At 39.2% G+C, this 20275-nt stretch overlaps 1 protein-coding gene across 11 annotated transcripts in view; it reads right to left on the bottom strand.

The window, feature by feature from the left end:
* The window catches only part of ABI1 (abl interactor 1), a 77180-nt gene that overhangs the window by 16626 nt on the left and 40279 nt on the right, over nucleotides 1-20275 (bottom strand). For 6 of the 11 annotated variants that reach the window (XM_064704066.1, XM_064704069.1, XM_064704073.1 and 3 more), the window contains exons 3-5: nucleotides 11874-12050; nucleotides 2162-2176; nucleotides 1346-1446 (exon numbers count right to left, since the gene is read on the bottom strand). In XM_064704066.1, the coding sequence (XP_064560136.1) occupies nucleotides 1346-1446; nucleotides 2162-2176; nucleotides 11874-12050 (293 nt within the window). The remainder of the gene's footprint in view (nucleotides 1-1345; nucleotides 1447-2161; nucleotides 2177-11873; nucleotides 12051-20275) is intronic. The other 5 variants (XM_064704076.1, XM_064704074.1, XM_064704067.1 and 2 more) reach the window with 1 other exon arrangement.

Raw genomic sequence — 20275 nt, 5'->3', positions numbered from 1 at the left:
GGGCAGATAGAAATCTCTCTTACAAACCCACATTATTCCTCCCCCTCAGCCAACTGCTGCCGCTTGTCAAGCTCATCTGGAAATGACATTCAGCTGATTAATCCTTATCAGGCACCAGCCAAGGCAACCAAACAGCTCTGGCTTGTTCAGGGGGGAGTACTGAGAGAGACAGCGCACCAGTACATCAACGCTTCTGTTTCACTAGCAAGCATCTAAGAGGACATGAAAGTGCTACCCAGGTTCCCAGAACTGATAAACAACTCTCTCAGCTGGGATAAGAGACACAATTGGAATACTGATTTCATGCCCTTGAGCAATGGGAATTTTCACAAAACATGCTGAGGAAATCTCTAGGTTAATTTTCTGTGGAGTATGCAGCAAATGCTACCACCAAAGCATCAAACAGGGATTAAAAATCACTCAATCCTCAACAAAAGGAGTTGCTGCTTCTAATTTTCCTTGACCATTGCTCCTGATCTCCACCCTGCTCTGTCTCAGTACTCCTCATTTTTCCAGCTTCCTGCCTCTCAGAGACAACATACCTGACACCACCACAACCATGCCAGCCAGCTGTACAGTGCCTCAGTCCCCCACAGTATAAGGAGAAAGCTGAGTGTGACAAACAAGTAGAAGGTCATTTAGGATGCCTTTTGGAAGATGTTGCACAGTTGGACAAAACCATATGGCACATGCACTGAGCTTCTCAAGTATTAAAGTTTTGGTCTCCAGGAACAATTACTTGCTGGCACACCAAGATAAGCAGATTTCACTCCCCACAGCTCCACAGCAGCAAAATAGATGCAGGGAACTCTGCTCATAGTGGGACTTGGGAATAGCAAAATCCTTCCTCATTTAAGTATAAAAATGAAAATGCACAAGCCAGCAAGAATCGATGTTGCCACTGTGTTCACAATGCCATAAATTTTGCTTAGATAATGCAACAACTACAGCACAAACAGCAACTTCATAGCTTTTCTAATATTAAGAAATGAGTAGACAAGAACTTTACTCATAAAGTCCTTCCCCCACTGAAGTTAAAACTTTAAGATTTGTTTCTGTCAATAAGGATTTCTTCCCAAAATTCAGGAATAACAATAGCCTCCTCATTTATCCATATCCATATCTAATCCTTCCCTGTGAAAAAAAACTCTTGCAGTCATCCTGAAAACAAGAGTCAATGCAGCTGAAGGAGTTCATACAGAAAGGGGTATTGTGATTTTTTTTTTTTTTTTTTTTTTGCTAAAGGCAACCAGAATTTCCATCTATCCATGAATTTAAGAAACACCAACACTGGCACAATTAAAAATGTCTATTACACAGGAGGGACCAGCCAGTCCATTCTTACCCCAGAGTTCCCCGGCCTGACATGGGAGGACTTGGTGGTTTTTGTGTAGGCGGATTTGTTCTTGACAAGGTGCCAGTTCTTGCAGGCTGGTTATTTCCATGCTGAAATAAGGGAAAACATGATTTTATTTTTATAACAGAGCAGCTCTATTACTGACAGCTTTTTTTTCAAGTGTAAGAATATAAAGTGAGAATTCCCAGACAGCTGTCAAACAAGTTTTCAGCTACACACGAGACAGACACCAGTAAATACAAAGAGTCTAAACACAAGCTTAATGTTATTTTCACTATTAATTAACAACAGATACAGAAAGGTAGGCAATTGACAAGTTCATGCACAAATGTCTTCTATCATTTTTTCCTTAAAGGGAAGCCACATTTGTATTCATTGTCATTCAGATGTTAATAATTTAAATCAAACTTTAACACTGACTGTAAAATACAGCCAGCACAGCCCAGAATTTCTCAATCTGCCCCTGCTATATGACTAGCAGAGTCATTCAGGTTGTCTGGGAAGTCTCCTGCAAAAAATGTAAGTGAAGGGAAACAAGGCATCTACTGAATTCAGAGCAAAGCACTAAACGTGTTAGAGAAATTAATGTATCTATGTATAAATGCAGATGTCAATGTATCACTGATATATTGACACGCTAAATGCTGTAAATGAAAAAAAAAGTATAGCATGTTTAATCTAGATATCCTATGGAAAGCAGAAGAGAGTGTAAGAGAGCGCTAGTTTTCAGTTTTAATGGCTCTGCAGCCTCTACTATCAGTCACATGAGGCACTGTGGGTCAAAGGAGAAATAACACTTCTTACCTTGGCTTTTAGCCACTTAACGTTGGCAAAAAAAGGGGGGAAAAAGGTAGAAATTAATGGCAGATCCATCACAACTGATATGACAGGTTAAACTAATTACATTTTAAAGAAATCATTTGTGTCTACTGATAATTAGCTCATCCCAGTACACTAAGCGAGATTCTGCTGTGTCAGTTATTGAAAATTCGGTGTCTGACAAAGTGACCACAGGAAAAGCACTCGTATCAAAATTAAGTTTAGCTAAGCTTTGCCAGATATGTCTGCCAGGTTCCTCATGGGCAGTAAAGGGTTGAAAAGCCCTCTGCTGACCATTCAAGCCCAAAACCACATCAGTGCTCTTTCAATGGCAATATGCACATAAGAATTCGTTCACAAAACCACAGTTTCAGCAATATGCAAAGAATTGACAGGCCTGTTGCTTTTACACTTAACCTCCGTATGTTTTCAAGAAATCCTAGCTGCTGCACTGAATGGTAAATAAAGAAAAGGGAATTTTTAAACAGGATGAGCAGCAGTGCCTTTCACCTCTGGTTTATTGATTGAAATCTGATTCAAGCCAGCACAATGCTGTCTGCTCAAAACTGTTTTGGCAGGGATATAATGATTGTTATTCTGAAATTTAGGCTCTTAGAATCAAGTCTTATATTATTCCACTGTATCATTTTAACAGCCTTCATGATTGCAGAGGGGAAAAAAAAATATCAAAATTTGGCCTCATAAGGAAAATGTAACGTTTTAAATAAACTCAAGCCAAGTTCTCTCATTTTTGGGGGGAGTAAAGGCATCATAGGAGCATGGGTCAGAGGAATAGGCACTCATTTTTGAAAGGGTTATTTTCACCAATTAAAAAAAAAAAAGGCAAATACAAATACCCAAACCAAAATGATCCCAATGTTTTTTTGAGGTTGCTTGGAATTAAATTGTTACTTCCAGAACAAGCCTTCACAGGCAGAGCATTTCAAACTGTGAGTCTGCATCTTCTCCTCCTCCTCCAGGAAACACAGACTAGTTTAAAGGCATCCATTAACTCAGTTTATAAAACTAGTGAAAACATGCAATACAGCAAACATGAATTTGAGACTTCTGACAGGGTCTGTAAAACCAATGAAAAACAGCTTGCTTACAGCTGAAAAAGTTTGGTTTACCAATCAAATGAGGTTGAAAGCCACTGCCCTTACATTATTCATATTACAAGAATAGGAACATAAATCCTGTTCCAAAATTCAGATTAAAAAGTCTAGCTCTGGTAAGTAAATTTGAAGGTCAATCCATTTATTCCCAGCCTGGGCAGAAGTTCATCAGCAGAGTTCACAGGCATTTAAACCACCTCTGTCCCCACACACTCATTTCATGGATAAACATGCAGATTCAGTTCCCAAGACGCCAGAGTACTCTCCTAAGTAGTGTATTTTTAAAACAGGCCCTTAGTAATGAAATTTGCTTTCTCTTCTCACAGGAATATGTGACCCTTCTCCTTACTTCACCAGTTGCCAACAGCAATGGCATAATACAAGGAATTTGTTAAAGGAGGCCAAAAAAATGAAACTCTTGGTTCTGTCCTTCCCCAGCAGACATTGCTTGAAATTTTTGAAGGCTTAAAAGGAAGGGTGGCATGGTTTCTTATCCAGCCACTACTATTAAATTTGCCTGCCTCAAAAAAAAGCAAAAAGCTTCCTTCCTTCCCTTCCCTTGTGCAGTGTCACTCAGCATTTATGGTGAGTACCTTCCATCCCCCTCCTAATCCCTGTTAAATTCTGTCTCCACTGCAGTGACACTATGAATATCAACATGTAGCAATAATTCGTTTAATCTTCCTCTTATTTCAAACCTTTCTACTTCTAAGTACATCAAACATTTATCTGAAGTCCAACAGCTCTTGACCTTTATTCCTGTCTCTAGGACTACAGCAGGTAAGCTTCATCTCTTTTGCTACCAGTTAAACACTATACAGACAGATTGTTCAGAAGAATTAGAAACTGTTGTCATACTGTTTTCTATATGTACAAAGGTCTGTAGATGTCCTCTCTGTTGTTGTCAATACAAACAAGAGTCATACAGGCAGGAAAACAGAAGGCCAGAACACAAAAGGAACGGGGATTCACATGGGAAAGCAACTCCTGATCCAGAAGACCTAAGTAAGGGGGGAAGGCAAATGAACCTAAGCAATATGAACCATATGGCTATTTAATCATGGCTAACAAGCTAATTAATTAGGAGGATACTTTTTTCTTTTACTTATTGGCTGAGCTTATTAGGTCAACATTGCTGCATTTCTTGGTCTGAAAACCAAATGTGATGCTTTCCAAGCAATTAAACAATCTGCCTGGTATTGAGAACAGTTTATGCAGCAGGGTCTAGACTCAGTGTGATGTGAAGAAGGAGGTGAAAAAAAGGCAGCAGAAAACCTACAAGAGTGGCAGGTAGGTGCTTAATGTGTATGCAAGCATCTCTCTACAAATGCCTCTAGGGCAGCCAGCCTGCTGGGAGGACATGACCATCACCAAGTGCCTGATCAGTACCAGGAAGGTCAGAGCCAGGAGGGAGGGACATGCAGAGCAGGAGGAGGAGAAGTGGTAGCATGCACACAGTTCACAGCTTCAAGAGGGAAGAGATTGTTCTGAGAGGGTATAAAATAAGAGACAGGAGGTATAAAATGGAAAAAGCTTAGTCAAATGAAGAGCATTACTGAGAACTCGAGCAGAAGCTGTGAGGAGCATGATTCCCTTCTCCTCCTGCTACTTGTATTACTGCACACACAGGAGACCGTTCTCAACCCAATACCAGCATCCTGGATGACACACACCAGAACAAAAACAGTCTGTAGGCTTCCTGGGGATGCTTGTGATGCTGAGGGTGAGAACTAGACAGACCAGGATGTTCCCAGAAAGGAAACAGAATAGGCAGCAGTATTGGTTGGGGTTTCTTGCAATGATATAGCAGATGATGTTTTAAGGAAGCAAGCAGAAAAATCTTGCCTTTCCAGGGAAAACCGAACAAGCATGTGGCTGTCCTGGATAAAGCTTTAAGGGCTGTCACAAAACTAGGAGAAAGAAACCACAACTTCAGGTTTGAGAAATAAGAGTCAATGCTGCTCATCTCCAAAATGTTACAGCTAGGGGAGTGACACATCCATAGGGTTTGGAGAGCATGGGAGAACAGGCTGGCCTAGGACTGAGAGCCAGCAATGGGCCGGAAAGGAGCAAAGCAATTACAGCAACAGGCAGAACAGGTGTTTGCAACAGCCATGCAAGGCATCTATCAAAGCCAAAATTGAGGCCGCTCCTGTAACTCATGCCAGGAATTCAAAGCACCTGGACTTTAGAACTTCAGCTGTGGGTTTGCAAGGGCAAGCAATGACTGCTAGTACCAAGAGAATTATTTGCTTAAGGCAACTCTTTTGGCAGTTCCAGCACACTCAGTTCTGGCAGTCTGAAGAGTACAAAAACACCTTCTGCTAAAGGCAGTACTGCAGGTTGCTGTACCTGAGGTCAAAGGGACAAGACCAAGATTGGCATGAAAAGGGTGTGAGGAAATCAAAAGTACCCACTGGTAGTCAGAGGATGTCAAGACATCAAGGGACTCCACGGGCTGGCCTCAGAAGGCAGCCATTTAATGGTTTTTAATAGGTTTTCATGCCAAGTAACAAGTCATGGGGGAACATTAGTCATGATTCAGGGAACTATAAATCTATCATTTGAGCTATAAACTGTGCTTGGAAAACTAGGGGTAGAGATGATTGCAAGTAACTCACTTATGTGAGCAAATTTATCTGTAAGGACACAAAAGACCACCTGCACACAGAAGCAAAATCCTTATCATGCTGATATTCAGCAAGTTTCTCCTGCACATTTCAGCTATGAACTCTGCAATTTCAGAGCGCAGAAACTTCAAATCTCTATGCAGGTTGTACTTCCCCTGCTGTATTCACTCATTATTTCTCTGACTCCTGAATTTAAAGAGCCAATTGCACTCTATATCCTGCCATATCTAGGATGACTGAAAGAGGTCATTAAAGACCCAATATAAATGCTCTTCAATGGAAACAAGGGTTTAAAGTGTGCCAGTCTGATCTCCATTAATAGTAAATATCTGGCAAACTTGAAACTTTTATATGTGGGGTCTGTAAAAGCAATATTCAGCCAAAGACAGGTCATCTTTGACCAGTAATCACGGTTGTCAGCAACAACAGAAAAAAACCCCACTTGGTCACTCTTGACTTTTTAGTCAACTTCCCTTTTAAAGTTACTTCCTTTATGAGTCATGGAAGAATGCCCCTACAGAAAGGTAGCTGCCCAAAAGACCTTTAGAAATGCTATTATGTGTGTGCAGCAAGTCAATTTTGCACAAGATTGCCTCTTCTCTCATTGGTGAGGCAGTTCTGAAATATGACATGGTGACAGAGAGCAAGAAAAACAGAAGCTGGAAAGGTGCTTGTATGTGAAGGCAGGGATTGCCTGAGAAAATGATAAAGCACCAAGCTTAGAACATGGTTTCCTTACAGAAATCAAGATACAGAGTTTGGTAGAATATGTAATCAAAGATGTTCAGCAGACAGATTGTATATGGGTGTCAGACACTCAGGGTAAAACACTTCTGCCACACTAGTTTTGTGCAGTTTTAAAGAAATGATGCCTGTGTCTCAATTTTCTTATCAGAATGTCTATATTTCCTTACAGTCTATAGTAAAGTAGACTATTTTCAGGAAAGGCAGGTTTCAAATTAGTATTTCTTTAAAAATTGAACATATGTAGGTAAGTCTCTCTTCAGGGAAATTTAACCTCTCCTGCTAATATTTGCAACCTAGTCATCAGTCTTCTGTTAACAGTAATCAGATGTATTTTGTCAGTATTGCTTCTCTCCTTTCTTTTTTTTTCCTTTTTTTTTTTTTTTGGTTTAACTTTCCAATTAAAAGAATTAGCATACAAAAACCTGTTGTGGATGATAGACAAATGTAACATTGTCCTCTCAGCACTCACAAGTCTTGTTCAGAGAAAGACACCTAGATTCCTGCTTTTAAATTGTTCAAGATTTTTCAGTTGATTTGGTGACATTGAATCTAACTACAATAAACTAAGACTAGCATAAAAAAATTAGAAAATAAAGAGACCTCAAAGTGTTGAGTTTCTTTTGCAAGCTGAAAGGCTTGAAACCTACATTATGTCAGATGACACTGGGCACACTTCTGACTTTCCAGTAGCAAGTGCCCTATGGAAAGCACACAGTGTTAACACTCACAACAGAGTCATTGGAGTTGGCAACAGGAAGTTCCTTTTTCCCCCAGAGAAGCATTCTTTACCCTACAGCAATATTTACTGTTTGGCCTGACCCCAGAGGGATGATGTGACATTAATGAAATTGGCAACATGACATCCTTTGAAGCGTGAATGTCTGACAGAGGCTGGGAAGGGACAAAGGCAGCAGCAGCTCCAGCTCAGAATCTCTATCTCACTTGGGTTTTATTAGAGTGAATTATTTAAAATTTAATATTCCAGCAGCTACACATAAAAAGTCTTATCCTAAAGGGTAAGTAAGCTTGATTAGGTAGCCTTTCACCCTCCCATCAGCATCTCATCTGCATTTTCATTTTGCACTGAGACAGATATAAGCATGGACTGCAGACAAGTAGGACATGCTGAGAAGGGTAAGAGCAAGAGTCCCTTCTCTAAGCTTAGTGTTTGTCCAGTTCTGACCCAATCCCTACTTTAAGAGAGTCCTTCCAACTTCCATTTGCTTGAGAAAGATTTCTGAATGCTTAACTCCTGTTTAATTTTCTGGGCACAAAAACTTCTTACAGCTTTCATGTGCCAAATGAAAATTTCTTTATGGTGACAAAATTACAATTTTTTTCCTTAAAAATAAAACCAAAAAGGGATCAATCTTTATATACAATTGAAGTTTGGTTTTGAAGAACTATTAGTTCCATAAAATAAACTTGATCCGATTACAGCTATTGGGCATTTCAATTAGGCATGCACTCAACATTTCATCTGCCTTTAACCATAAGGCATCATCACTTCAATTTCCTACTTAGCTGCCATTTTACAAATTGCTGCAATTCCACCTGCCTTCTATTCAAAAAGAAGATTATTATAAATTCAAAGGCCAATTTGAGTTTGGTTTTTAAGTGGAAATTTAAGGTTTTTAAGGCAGCTTCCAAAGCTTCCTCCTTCTCCCTGCTCTTCAACTAAGGATTTTCTGTATGAGTAATTGTGTTTGACCTATTTATTTGCTGGCACAGTATTTTTTTCTTTCCTTGCACAAAAAAAAAAAAAAAGGAGAAGAGGAGGAAGGAAATGTTAAAGTAGCCTCTGCCTAATAATTTTGAACCAAGCTCTACACAGGAAGGTAGATAACAACACTTACTCTTGTTTACAAAGAATTACTTTAGCTACATTCCCCTACGCCTGAGGGTGACAGCTGAGCAACCATTTAACAGAGCAGCAAAAATGTCTCCCTGTGTGTTTCTTGGAGCCATCAACATATATTTGTATTGCAAAGGAAAGCCTTCTTCCTAGCAAACCAACTTAAAAAGCCCTCCTGATTTGGACTGATGCCAGCCTCAGCTTCATAGGCATGTATATTAAAAAAAAAAAAAAAAAAAAAAAAAAAAAAAAAAGCAACTTTTGGAGACATTGTATGTATCTGTCCCTGCAAAGGGAACGGCAGGGAGTGCAACAGCTGGGGCACTCTGGGGCTGCTGTGGAGGTTTCAGGCTGAAAGAGAAAGCACCTGTGATCTTAGGATGCTCCACAAAAGCTTTTCAACCCAGATCGTGCTGGAGGAGACACAGCACTGCCTTTCAAGGAAGTGTCTCCCATCAGTGAGGAAACTGCCATGGAGAGCAGCTGCTTCCCCACCACTGCCACCCCCACCCTCAGCTGCCCCACAGAAATTGCTGCATGCATGGGAGACACAGGGGGCATGCAGAGCCCTTCTCCATGCCCCAAGCACATGCATCTGCTTTTGCATCCTTTCTACACAGCCACCACAAGCAGAGACAAAGAAAATGAACTGTGAGTATACACACGAGGTGGTTTTGCATTTGCTCAGATGGAAGACATATGATGAAGACAGCATTTACCCTGAGGATTACACACCTCCCTAATTTCATTATTTAACTCTGTGAGGCATTATTTTTATCTACACTTTCCATATGAAACAATTCAGGATCGCCCTCTAAAATATACTGCATATTTAAACAACATTTTTCTTAGGATCAATATTTAAATACATAAAAGCAGAAACAGATATAATCCAGTTGAATCCAATATCCTTGATTTCTCCTCCTTGTATTTTTCCTTTATGTTTCTTTATCAAATCCTACACCAGAACAGAGTCCCACTAACAGCAATAAATTGTCATCTACAGATTTCAAAGTGTTGTATCATTTTTATTTAATACCTAAATGCCAATATATGTGCTGTATCTCATTGACAGTTGGTACAACAGAAAACATTCAAGGATCTGCAAGTTCGTCAAACTGACAACTGTTCTAAGCAGATCTCAAACTTCTTTTTCTCTAGAAAAACATGCTTTCTAAGGCCTTATTGGACATGTTGCTGTCCAACTTGTGGTGAAATCTTTGCCCAAGAAATTAAGACTTAACAGAGACTGAAGCATCTTTTAAGACCACTCCAGATGAGACAAGTTTGTAATTCAGTTTATTGAATGTTCTCCCCTAACTGTAGATTCAAGAGGCAACTCAGATTTTCAGCATCATATTTCTTTGTGCTGACTTCCAACAGGACTTGATCCAGCTCCTGAAGTTGTTTTGGTTTGATTTTCTGGTAATATCAGTGCCTACATCTAGGTGACTAAGTAAGCTACTTCCGTCAGAACCCTGACGTGTGTCACACTCTCGGAACCCAAGTAATAAGATGGCTAAAATATTTAATTGTGTCATTAAGTCAGGACACTCTTTTCAACAGTGTCTCTAACACACGGCAGCCACCTTGAACTACATATCTGAGGTCTCGCTGGCAGTTTATTTCTTTTGTATAACAACTTTACATAGAAAATACCAACTGTTTCATACCTTTGACAGGTGTAAAACAGACTTAGGCAAGTCACTCAAATAAACAATATCAAGATATAATTTGCAGCTGTCTTGTAATTGAGTTGGCCATTTGGTTACTACTAGAGGCTTTTTTACCTCTGAAAAGACCAAGCTTTCAGTATAGAATAAACAACTAATCTTCAAAAAAACCCTTTACCAAAACCATTCCATAAGAACTACCTAGAAATGAGTAAACAGCACCCACTAAAAAAAGAGGGTTACATGAATAAAGGCAGTAGTACTCCCAAAAGCAAATACTGATATTGGAAGATGCAACAGCTAACCCTTAATAATCTCAGCCTTCATGGATCAAACAACCTGTTTTGAGTCTGCATAACACAAGCAGTTCAGCAAAGCATCAATTTCAGAGACTAACAGTAATTATTTGACTTTTAAAGTCTTCTACAGCACTTGATCCCTGGAGCACTTAAATGCAGAAACCAATAACCTGACATTGAATTTCTGTACTCTCTATTCATAGAACATTCTCCTCAAATGCAGGCTGTACTGAAAAATCATCAGTTTTTCTGACTCCAGTGTTTCTATTTTATAGCAATTCAAAATACATCTGTCTGTGTCAGGCTTCTACACAACACTTATTCATCAAGACTGGCTTAATTTATTACTGAAAAACAATCCTGGGTTACAGGTTTAATACAGGTTCACCTATAAACTAAAAAAATTTAGGTAGCCTGAAGTCACTACATATTAATTCATAGTCTACAGCTGTCATGGTATAGAACTGCTTTCGAACTTGTGTTGGAATTAGACTCCTGTGGATATTTGGAGGGCTACTATGGAGCAGGAGGTTCCCTGGTCTCTGCTGTGCCAAGTCATTCCAAAGATCCTTTCCTCAAGCTCAGCAATTCAAAGGGCACTTGATGGGCTGATACAGCTGCACAACTCACTGACCAGAGCACATAAAGAGATGTGCTATCCTTTAGAGGATACACAGGCTTTGAATAAATGCCATCCAAGAGAAGATTGTTGCAAACTGAATATACTTTGAACACATGGTCTAGAGGGATACAAAAGTATTTTTTACAAAAAGATAACCAGAGAGCAAATGGTGTTAAATTAATTCATTCCATCTACAACCATTTCAAGATAGATAGACATTATCTAACTAAGGTTTTTATTTAGAGAAAAGGAAAGTTAGGCTGTCCAATGGGAGTAAGACATCAAAAGCCACTGAGATTTAAAAGCAAACTAGCTGCCCCTTTTTCTTCCGTTCACCTACCAAAAAACCCCAACCCCACCAGCCAACTTCCCCATAAGAGATTACTTCCTTTATTTCTTTAGTTATTGAGAAAAACTGAGTGGCAGTGATAACTTAAGGCAGAGGAGGAAGTAGTGATAATTTTAAAAGTCACTCATGGCTTTTTTGACAAGTCATTAGCCTAAGATGATGAGCCATTATTTCCTGACGCTGTGACTGTCACTAACAGTCACAAGGGTAAGGAAAACATTGCTCAAAAAACCCTCACTGTAAACCAATCCATTATGTTATTGAAACGTTTGTATGTGGGAGCACATCACACCCATAACCCTTCCTACCATAAAGGAGCTACACATTTTAGTACCAGTAACATTCTGCCCCGACCCTGCCTCCTGGTCTGTGTTACTTTGGGTCCTCAAGTGTCCAGGAGTTCTTACCTTCACGCCATGGCCAACATCATCCAGCACCGTGTAGTCTATAGGTTTTCGAATATACCTTACAGGACGTTCCATGTTCGCTGGTGCTATAATTTTGTGAGTTCTTGATGTGTTCTTATTGGTCGTCAAAATGCCTATCTCTCTGCGAGCCACCTTTTCTTTATGGATGTCCACAGTCTAGATTAAAAACAAGAAAGTATGGGTTTCTTTAGGCATTTGCTGTTTTCTTTACAGAGCTAGCTACATGTTTAGGTTTCACTGTTAGACAAAGAGTCTGAATGTTAATGCTGCTGGAAGGATGCCAGTTTATTGGTGAAATTAGTTTAATCTACACAAACCTTGTAAGAAAATTACACCTTAATGAAATAACCAATATTAATAATAAAATTACAATTATATGTTATTCCTTTGACACCCTAAAGACACTATGCAGATACAGTCCTGACAGATTAACCCTCAGTGTTCTTATGACTGACACTAGTAATAAATTACTCCATCTCCACAGCTGGGAAACCAGGACAGACAAGCTAAGCAATTTGCTCAGAGCCCCGGAGGGGACTCAGCTTGGGAAGTCTGTGTGGTAATTTCTTTCAGCAAAGCCATCAGTGCATATCAGAGTGAGAGTCTGCACAAGTAGGGACCAATTTCAGCACTGGGGCTAGTTTCAGTCATACTGCTCATAGCAGCTTTACTGAAAGAATAAAATAAAGCTTTAAAGATGCATGTAAAGGAATATAAAATATGCTGCATTTTATTCAGGAAAAAAAGGAGATAAAGATCAGTCCAGCAGTCTGTGAAAAATCAGACTAAGCTTCACATAACAGACACATTCTTCTACATGGAATATAATCACAGCTTAAGCCCTAGCTGAAGAACAAGTGCAAATCAAGCATTGGATGTCACAGAAATCCCATTTCTAGGAAGCCTATTTCGAGATTCAGGGATTGAATGTACTGGTTTGAGTACCTACTAGAACCTCAGGATCTCAATGAAGGAGATGGTATCTGACAACAAAATGCCCCTTTGAGCAAAACCTCTCAAGCCACCACTTTATCCACTGAGGAAAATCAATCTTAATCTATAAGCATCAATTCTTCCTAGAAAGGCTATCACAGAAAAAAAGGTGAAGGTTCAGAAAGAAAGAAAAATCCTTGTCATCCTAAATCCTACCTCATTTTGGTACATATCTAGAAATGGTTTAATCTAAAATGAATATTGTGATGGGCAAGGTATTGTTTAGTGAAGCAAAGTCAAAGATGAAGGTCAAAATTAGCTGATATTTCTGCTCCTATATGAGGCAAGATAAAAAAAGCAAGATTAGTGTTCAGGAAATTAACATTTCTAGGAAAGCCAGCATTCAGCAGTCACTGTGAAATGAAATGTCTTCAGCTGAACTGTCTTTTTCATTAACTGGTGCACATGCTCAAATAATCTTAAATTATCCTGACTACACAAAGACATAAAATTGTAAGACCCTTCCTTAACAGTTCTGATAGGCAGCATTGCAGATTACAAGCAGGAACACAGGTAGAGAAGCACCTAAGAACAATGATACCAAGCAATCTTGTTCTCACAGCTTCAGCTAAATAACAGACTACTTGTAACACTGCAGAAGGTTCTTTTACTTTGAAAGCACACAGAATCTTCATAGAAAGAAGAGTTGTAATTTTCCAGAGCAATGCAAGACATTAAGTGTGTATGTCTGCATTAGCTTATATGGAATAAATTAATTAAACATCCCAGTAAAACTATGGAACAAGCTTTATTGTTCTAAACACTCACATTCTGAAAAATCCCTAAGTCAAGAATTTTAAAAATGCCTTTCCAAATAAGACAGTCCAATACATCAAGTATTTACCTACATCAGTATCAGGTACCACCCACTGCACCCACATTTTCTCTGGCAGCCAATTTCACAGACGAGAGAATGAAGTCTAAAGAATGAGATTAGTCTAATTTTTTCAAATGCAGCTATAGTTTGTTCTTTTCCTTTCAGAGACTGAAACATACATATTAGTTCTGCCTTTTCAGTGTTTTCTTGATCTTGCTGAAAGAATTATGAGGGCTGTGCTACACGTTCATCTCTCTTCCAATTTTTCTGCAGAACCAGAACCTTTCTGTTCAATGATAACTCAAACTGTCTTACAAAACTCTTAAACAAGTCTCCATATTTTGTAATACGTGAGCACTGCATGTGAGAGAAAAAGCACCAATTTTAAAGTCCCCTGAATATCACTGCAATTTAGGAGGCTGAGAACATCAATTTAAAAAACATACAACCATGTTTCAAAGTAGGGTTCTTGAAAATACAGCTAGGTCCCTAGAAATAAATCCATGCTTCCACTTAATCCTCACAAACCAAACCTGTTGTAACTAAGAAACTGATTTTTTTGTTCAGTGGATGGACAAAAATGCATCTTTATGCTAAGAGTTCTCTTAACACTGACAGCAAAAGATAAAAGACAAAACAAAAAAAGCCCTTCAGAGTACAAAAAACCCACATCTTTTTCTAGCAGGTAGTCCATGAAATTGACTTTTCTTCCCTTCAATGGACAATGAAAGTTCTGAACAGAGGATAAGAAATTCCAGGAACAGATGCTGTACCATACATGCTTTAGAAACTGACTCAAGTAATATTGCAACAAATTGCCATTAATGAAAGTACCTCTTAGAACAGGAAAATACTATATATTAATTTTATCAGACAGCTTATCCAAAATTAAGTATGGAGCAGTGAATTGTAAGGTTTTGGCATGAATTTCAGTGAGAAAAAAAAAAAAGAGTACTGCATCACAGTGCAGGGCCAGCAACAGGGCACATATGTAAATCCTGAAAGGCATTCAGATATGCCTGTGCAAGAGACTAATTTGCTGTTCAAAGCAAACAAGACTTCAACTCCTACCACATCTGGTGCACTGGAAAAGCAAGGCAGGATTTTACCCCTATGCAAAGCAAAGGCTCACAGCATATGCTTTGCCCAGAGCAACAGGCTGCCCGTCAGAGCTACCAGACAGCATCTTACCTCTTCAAGAAATTAGTGGGCTTTTTTTAGATCTGCATATTATTAAGTCTTATGTGAACATTATGTAAAACAAAGCACACAACAATTGGTCATTCTTCTATTTTCATTTCTATCTGCTTGATGTTCATGTGGAATTTTATTGTTTAGTCATATGTGATATTTTTCACTTTCAAAAGAGGAAAAACTCAACACACAAGCAATTTTTAGTAGGATAGCAAAGCTTTCCAGCCAGTCAACAGTTAAATTTCCAAGAAAGGCAAGCCACATATACCAGGTAACAGCCAAAACAGACTATTCCTAAAGCTCCGGTCACACCTGACATGTGCAGCTATGAGTGCTTGTTCTGATGTGGTAACAAGTCAGCTGTACAGTAGTTGGTTTGTGATTTCATCACAAAACCTACTTTTAGGTAAAGATGGAGAGGAACAAAGTATGGCTAACTGGCATGGGTTAGCACAGGCTAACAGGCACTTGCAAGCAGTCAGACCAGCTTCAGGTATCTGTGACCTATGCTGAAACAAATACATAGCATAATTTAAAATTTGGGGGAAAGGGCAGGGATTTTCACTCCTAGAAACATAATCCAGTGAGACAAAGCCCAGCTTTGTATTGATTTGGAGAAGAGAGAAAAGACAGTCTTTCCAGAAGCACAATGTGTTTCCTTTGGGAAGCAAATTTAAATGAACTTGTCAAACAAACCCCTTTGCCACTACAACTGAGTGCCAGGGACTATGCCAGCTAATCCATAAGCTTGGAGGCTGAAGGAACTGTTAATTATTAGCTGATTCCAATATTTGTCTTCTTTAAATGATATAAAATTAAAAAAAGCAGACAGTTAAACAACAGGATGTGGAGTTAAAACTTAACTGTTTGCTTCCTTAGAAGTAGCCTCAAGGCCAAGTGAAGCACAGCAATGATACAGCAAATAGTTGTTCTTTTATTATCCTGTGCTGCAGATACCACTCTACTCATGTGCTAGGGCATGCCAGCCCAGAACAAACAATTTACAATAAATAGAGACTGAAACTCTACTAGCTCTGGCCAAGCTAATACAAGGGTATCTAGACATTTTAATAAAGCTCACACATATGGGGTTACTAAAATAAAAAAGGAAAAAGAAAAACAAAATCCTTTTCTCTTGAACTACTGCAACTTACAAGTTTAAGGAAGAGCAAAAAGTCACTTCAAAGACTTTTCCTTGGTCTTAAAAATCTAACATTCAAACACATAAGACCAAAAAAAAAAAAAAATCCTAAGGTTACTTTTAATGACAGCTTTTCAGGCCATTTCATGCAATACTCTGAAGAACTTTCACATCATACAAACAAATGCCCTGTCTGTGCCACACAGAGCTGCAAGCCAGTAACTTTTCAATTTTTCCCTAAACTCACTCAGAGAAGAAGGAATGTAGGATCACAATCCACAGACTTCCATAAGATGCCAATTTCTCTAAAGCAAGGAGACAAGGAAGACTAAGCAAATCTTACTAGCAACAGTTTTCTGTAATTTTGAAATTGCTTCTCTTTTTTGCTTTTTCAGTTTGTAGTTAAATATAGGGTTGGGTCTCTTACTAACGCTTTATTTCAGGCAAGTAGAGCCCTGATTACAGGGCATCAGTGCTATACATACCTAAATGTCAGCAGAATAGATTACAATTACTTTATACAAACAAAGCCCAGACATCAGCCATGCAAGCAGCATGACCTCCTACCACTTGGCACCCCCATCTTCCTACTGCACTGGCTGTAATCACACGTCCTGAGGCTCAGCAAACTGTTCTGCACAAACTTGGTGCTGTACCTCCCCCAAAGGAATCTGCTCCACACCTCAAGTCCTGTGTGCACTTTGGGCACCTCAATGCAAGGACAAACTGAAATCAGAGCATGTCCAGAGAAGGGCGAAAGGTCTCAAGGGAAAGCCATACAAGTGGCTGAGGTCACTTTGCTTCTTCAGCCTTGAGAGGGGAAGGCTGAGGGGTGCCCTCATCACAGCTGACAACTTCCTCAAGGTGGGCAGCACCTCAAGGGAAGGTGCTGATCTGCTCTGCTGAGCAGCAATAGGATATAAGGAAATGGAATGAAGCCATGTCAGGGGAATTTCAGCCTGGACGTCAGGAAAACGTTCTTCACTGAGAGGGTGGTTGCTCACTGGAACAGGCTTCCCAGGGAAGTAGTCAGGGTTTCAAGCCTGTCAGAGCTCAAGGAGCACCTCGATGACGCTAAGTCATATGGCTGAGCTTTAAGGAATTGGACTCAATGATCCTTATTGGCCCCTTCTAACTTTAAATGACTGTATGCTAAACACTGCATCATTGAATTCCAAGTTAATGGAGATAACCATTTCATCCATTCTATACCTGAACAGCAAGGTTCTCTTAACCAAAGGGAATTGCTGACAGTACAAGATAAAAGAATTACATAAGGAAAAAGAACCCCAAAGACCTCTAGTCAAAGACAAGCCAACTGGAACACTAGATTTGACATATCACATCACAGCAATCCATCAAATACAGTGACTTCTTTCAGGAGAAACTGCGCCTGATGTGACACAAAATACTGGGCAAAAGCACAGGTGTCAGACTGAACTTTGTCAACTGAACTATGCAATGCATGGGACAGTGAGTGTTGCAGAGAAAGCTTTGTTTCCTTCCTCAACCTCTGGTACAACTGTCAGGATTCCAAGCTTACCTCTTTACATTCTACACAATAGAAAGGTAGCATCCATTCTACTCCCCACAAAAAATTAGTCACAGCTTCAGATTTGATTGGTCATACACAGCAGTAAAATACATATAGGCAAAAACTTTATAACACAAACAAATATTTTCTACAAGTTCACACATCCAGACTATAAAGTGTATTAACCAAAGGAAACAACTGAAGAAACAAACGCTAAGGTGCTTTCGGCATCCCTTAATAAATAAAACAACCCAAACCCTCACTCTTTGCAATCTGTTCCTAAACCCAGCTTTATTATAACCCTTAGTGTTCTTCTCCAAAACTAGAGACTTTATTGTCTTCCTATATAGTACATACAATAAGCTTCCCTGAAAGGAAAATAAATTGGTGAGAATAAGAACATCAACTTGCTCTGTTTTAGAAATACAAGTTTATTCCACTGCTACTTCCAGAAAGAAAGCATATTTAGTAAGACCTTTTAAATAAATGAGTTATGGCTGAGTAAAGGCACTGAAGAGACCTGGACAATGCACGTTGCACAGGCCACCTGCAAAGAAGTCAGTTTGACCTACAAAAAGAACAATAAAATCCCCAGCTTTAATGAGCTCAGTCAGACAGCTGACTTCAGTGAGAGCACCATTTTATGCTGTTATTTTGTAAAGAAAATCCAACACGGAAATGTGAACACATTTAAACTGCAAATAAATACTCTACAGAGAAGAACAATTATGGGCTCAAGGCACATCAGGCATGAAAAAGCTCAAGTGAGTAGTTTGGGATTTTATGACATAATGTATAATCAGATATCTACACAATGTTACAAATTGCTTATTTCACCAACTCTTGATGAAAGCACTAGCAACTCAAGTATTTGACTTGAAACTATTGCTTACATATGGTCTGATCCCCACCAAGATAGTGTTCAAGAAACTCAAGAAGCTTACCTACAGAAATAAAATAGTTTACTTCTCTCTCTTGTCCAGGAGAGCTCAAGCAGGCCTGGCCTCACAGGACACACGGAGAGCAGAGTGAGGGCACCACTGTGCACACTCATTTATTCCATGGGGATCTCCCCCAAAGTATGAGGCTGTACTGGCATTGGGAACTGTAACCCCCAATTCCATTGACTAGAAACTGTTTGAATACCCCAGCTGTGATCCCACCAACTCAGTTACAGACCAAAACTGGCCAATTTGGTGAGCATTTGCCTCTTCCCAGTTCTTCAGCACAGACACCCGGTTAAGTTAACCAACAACTGAAAAGCATATTAAAAAAATAAAAGAAACTTTGAAGTACTGCTCTGTTATCAGGGACTGGGGGAGTCAATCCTGTCTCTTAAGGCAGAAGACTGATGCAATCTTCTATTATGCCCAGTTGGCTATCAATTGTGTGAAATTCAAGTTCCTAGTTAGCTTTGAACAAATTTCATATGAAGGCACCATTTTAGAAGCTTTATACTGGTCATCTTTCACTTTCATAATAAAAAGGGGAGTGGCCTTTCTTACTATTCCCTCTTCAAGAGGCCATTTCAAGATATTTTTAACAGCCTCTTGGACAGTAACCAGAATCAAGTCTGCTAAAGGACTGTCTATTTATCAATTTATCAGTGAATCCACAGAAGAAACCCAGTGTTAGCAACAAGCAACAGTTACTGGAGGAAAATAAAAAGGGAGATGCTTTTTCCAATTCCCCAAATTTCTTTAAGAACATAAGGATTTCAAGACCTTTTTATTTCACATAAACAATCCTTCAATCCAATTTTCACTAAGGCTAATAGCTGCCTAAACACCACTACAAAAATTCATTTGAGAATCCTCAGAATATCCTGCCATGCCTTTTGAACTTGAACCATGAAATTAAGGTCTCCTATCACTCTGAAGCATTTGGACATCCGAGTTTCACCTTGTGTCTTTGTTTTGTATGGGGTGCTGGCAATGTAGGAGGCAACTGAAATAGATTAAAGAGTTGTATTTCCAGAGCTGGAAACACAGCAATGTTTTTGGTAGGTTTATATAGGTTTATAAAGATAGAAGTTTCTCACACATTCTTGTCAACATACAGACAAGTGACACAAGTGACAATAGCAGGCCAAGCTCTCCAGAAAGCTTCATCTCCTGAAGTCCTGGTAAATCCAGGCCTCTTAAGGTAAAAGGCTAGAGGAGCCAGATAAGCCATATCTCATGTAATCTGATATGCCACCTTCCTTTTCCTGCACAGAGGGCTCACATTCAAGAGCTTTTACAGATTGACATGATAAACTAAGGCCAGCAACACAGATATATACAGCAACTTTCACAGTCCATATAACATGTTTGTCACCAGCAGAGGGGGAAAGCCACTAGAGAGATCAAAGGAAAAATAATGACAGAAATACTAAGTCCCACTTCCAGAAGTAACTCAAACATAACTGTACACCTTCAAAATACATTTCTATGCATAAAACATATATATATATATATTAAATCACAATGCTAACAATGCATTTTACTAATATTATCCAATGGAGAGAAAGGTTTAAAAAGTGTTGATTGTGGGCCTTATTTTGACTGTCTATCAGTACTTCTTCAACTATGTCTGAACACAGATTATATATCAGTTTAATCCTGTGGAGCTAGCCCCTGATTTAGAATTTACACCTTTTTTATATACACTAGCAATTCTTTCTCAGATTCTCCTAGCAATTGATGTTGGCATAAAGCAAA

Source organism: Zonotrichia leucophrys, chromosome 2 (assembly GCF_028769735.1).
Source record: "Zonotrichia leucophrys gambelii isolate GWCS_2022_RI chromosome 2, RI_Zleu_2.0, whole genome shotgun sequence".
NCBI lineage: Eukaryota > Metazoa > Chordata > Aves > Passeriformes > Passerellidae > Zonotrichia > Zonotrichia leucophrys.
Note: the sequence above shows the minus strand (reverse complement) of the source record. Positions and strands in the feature narration are given on the sequence as shown.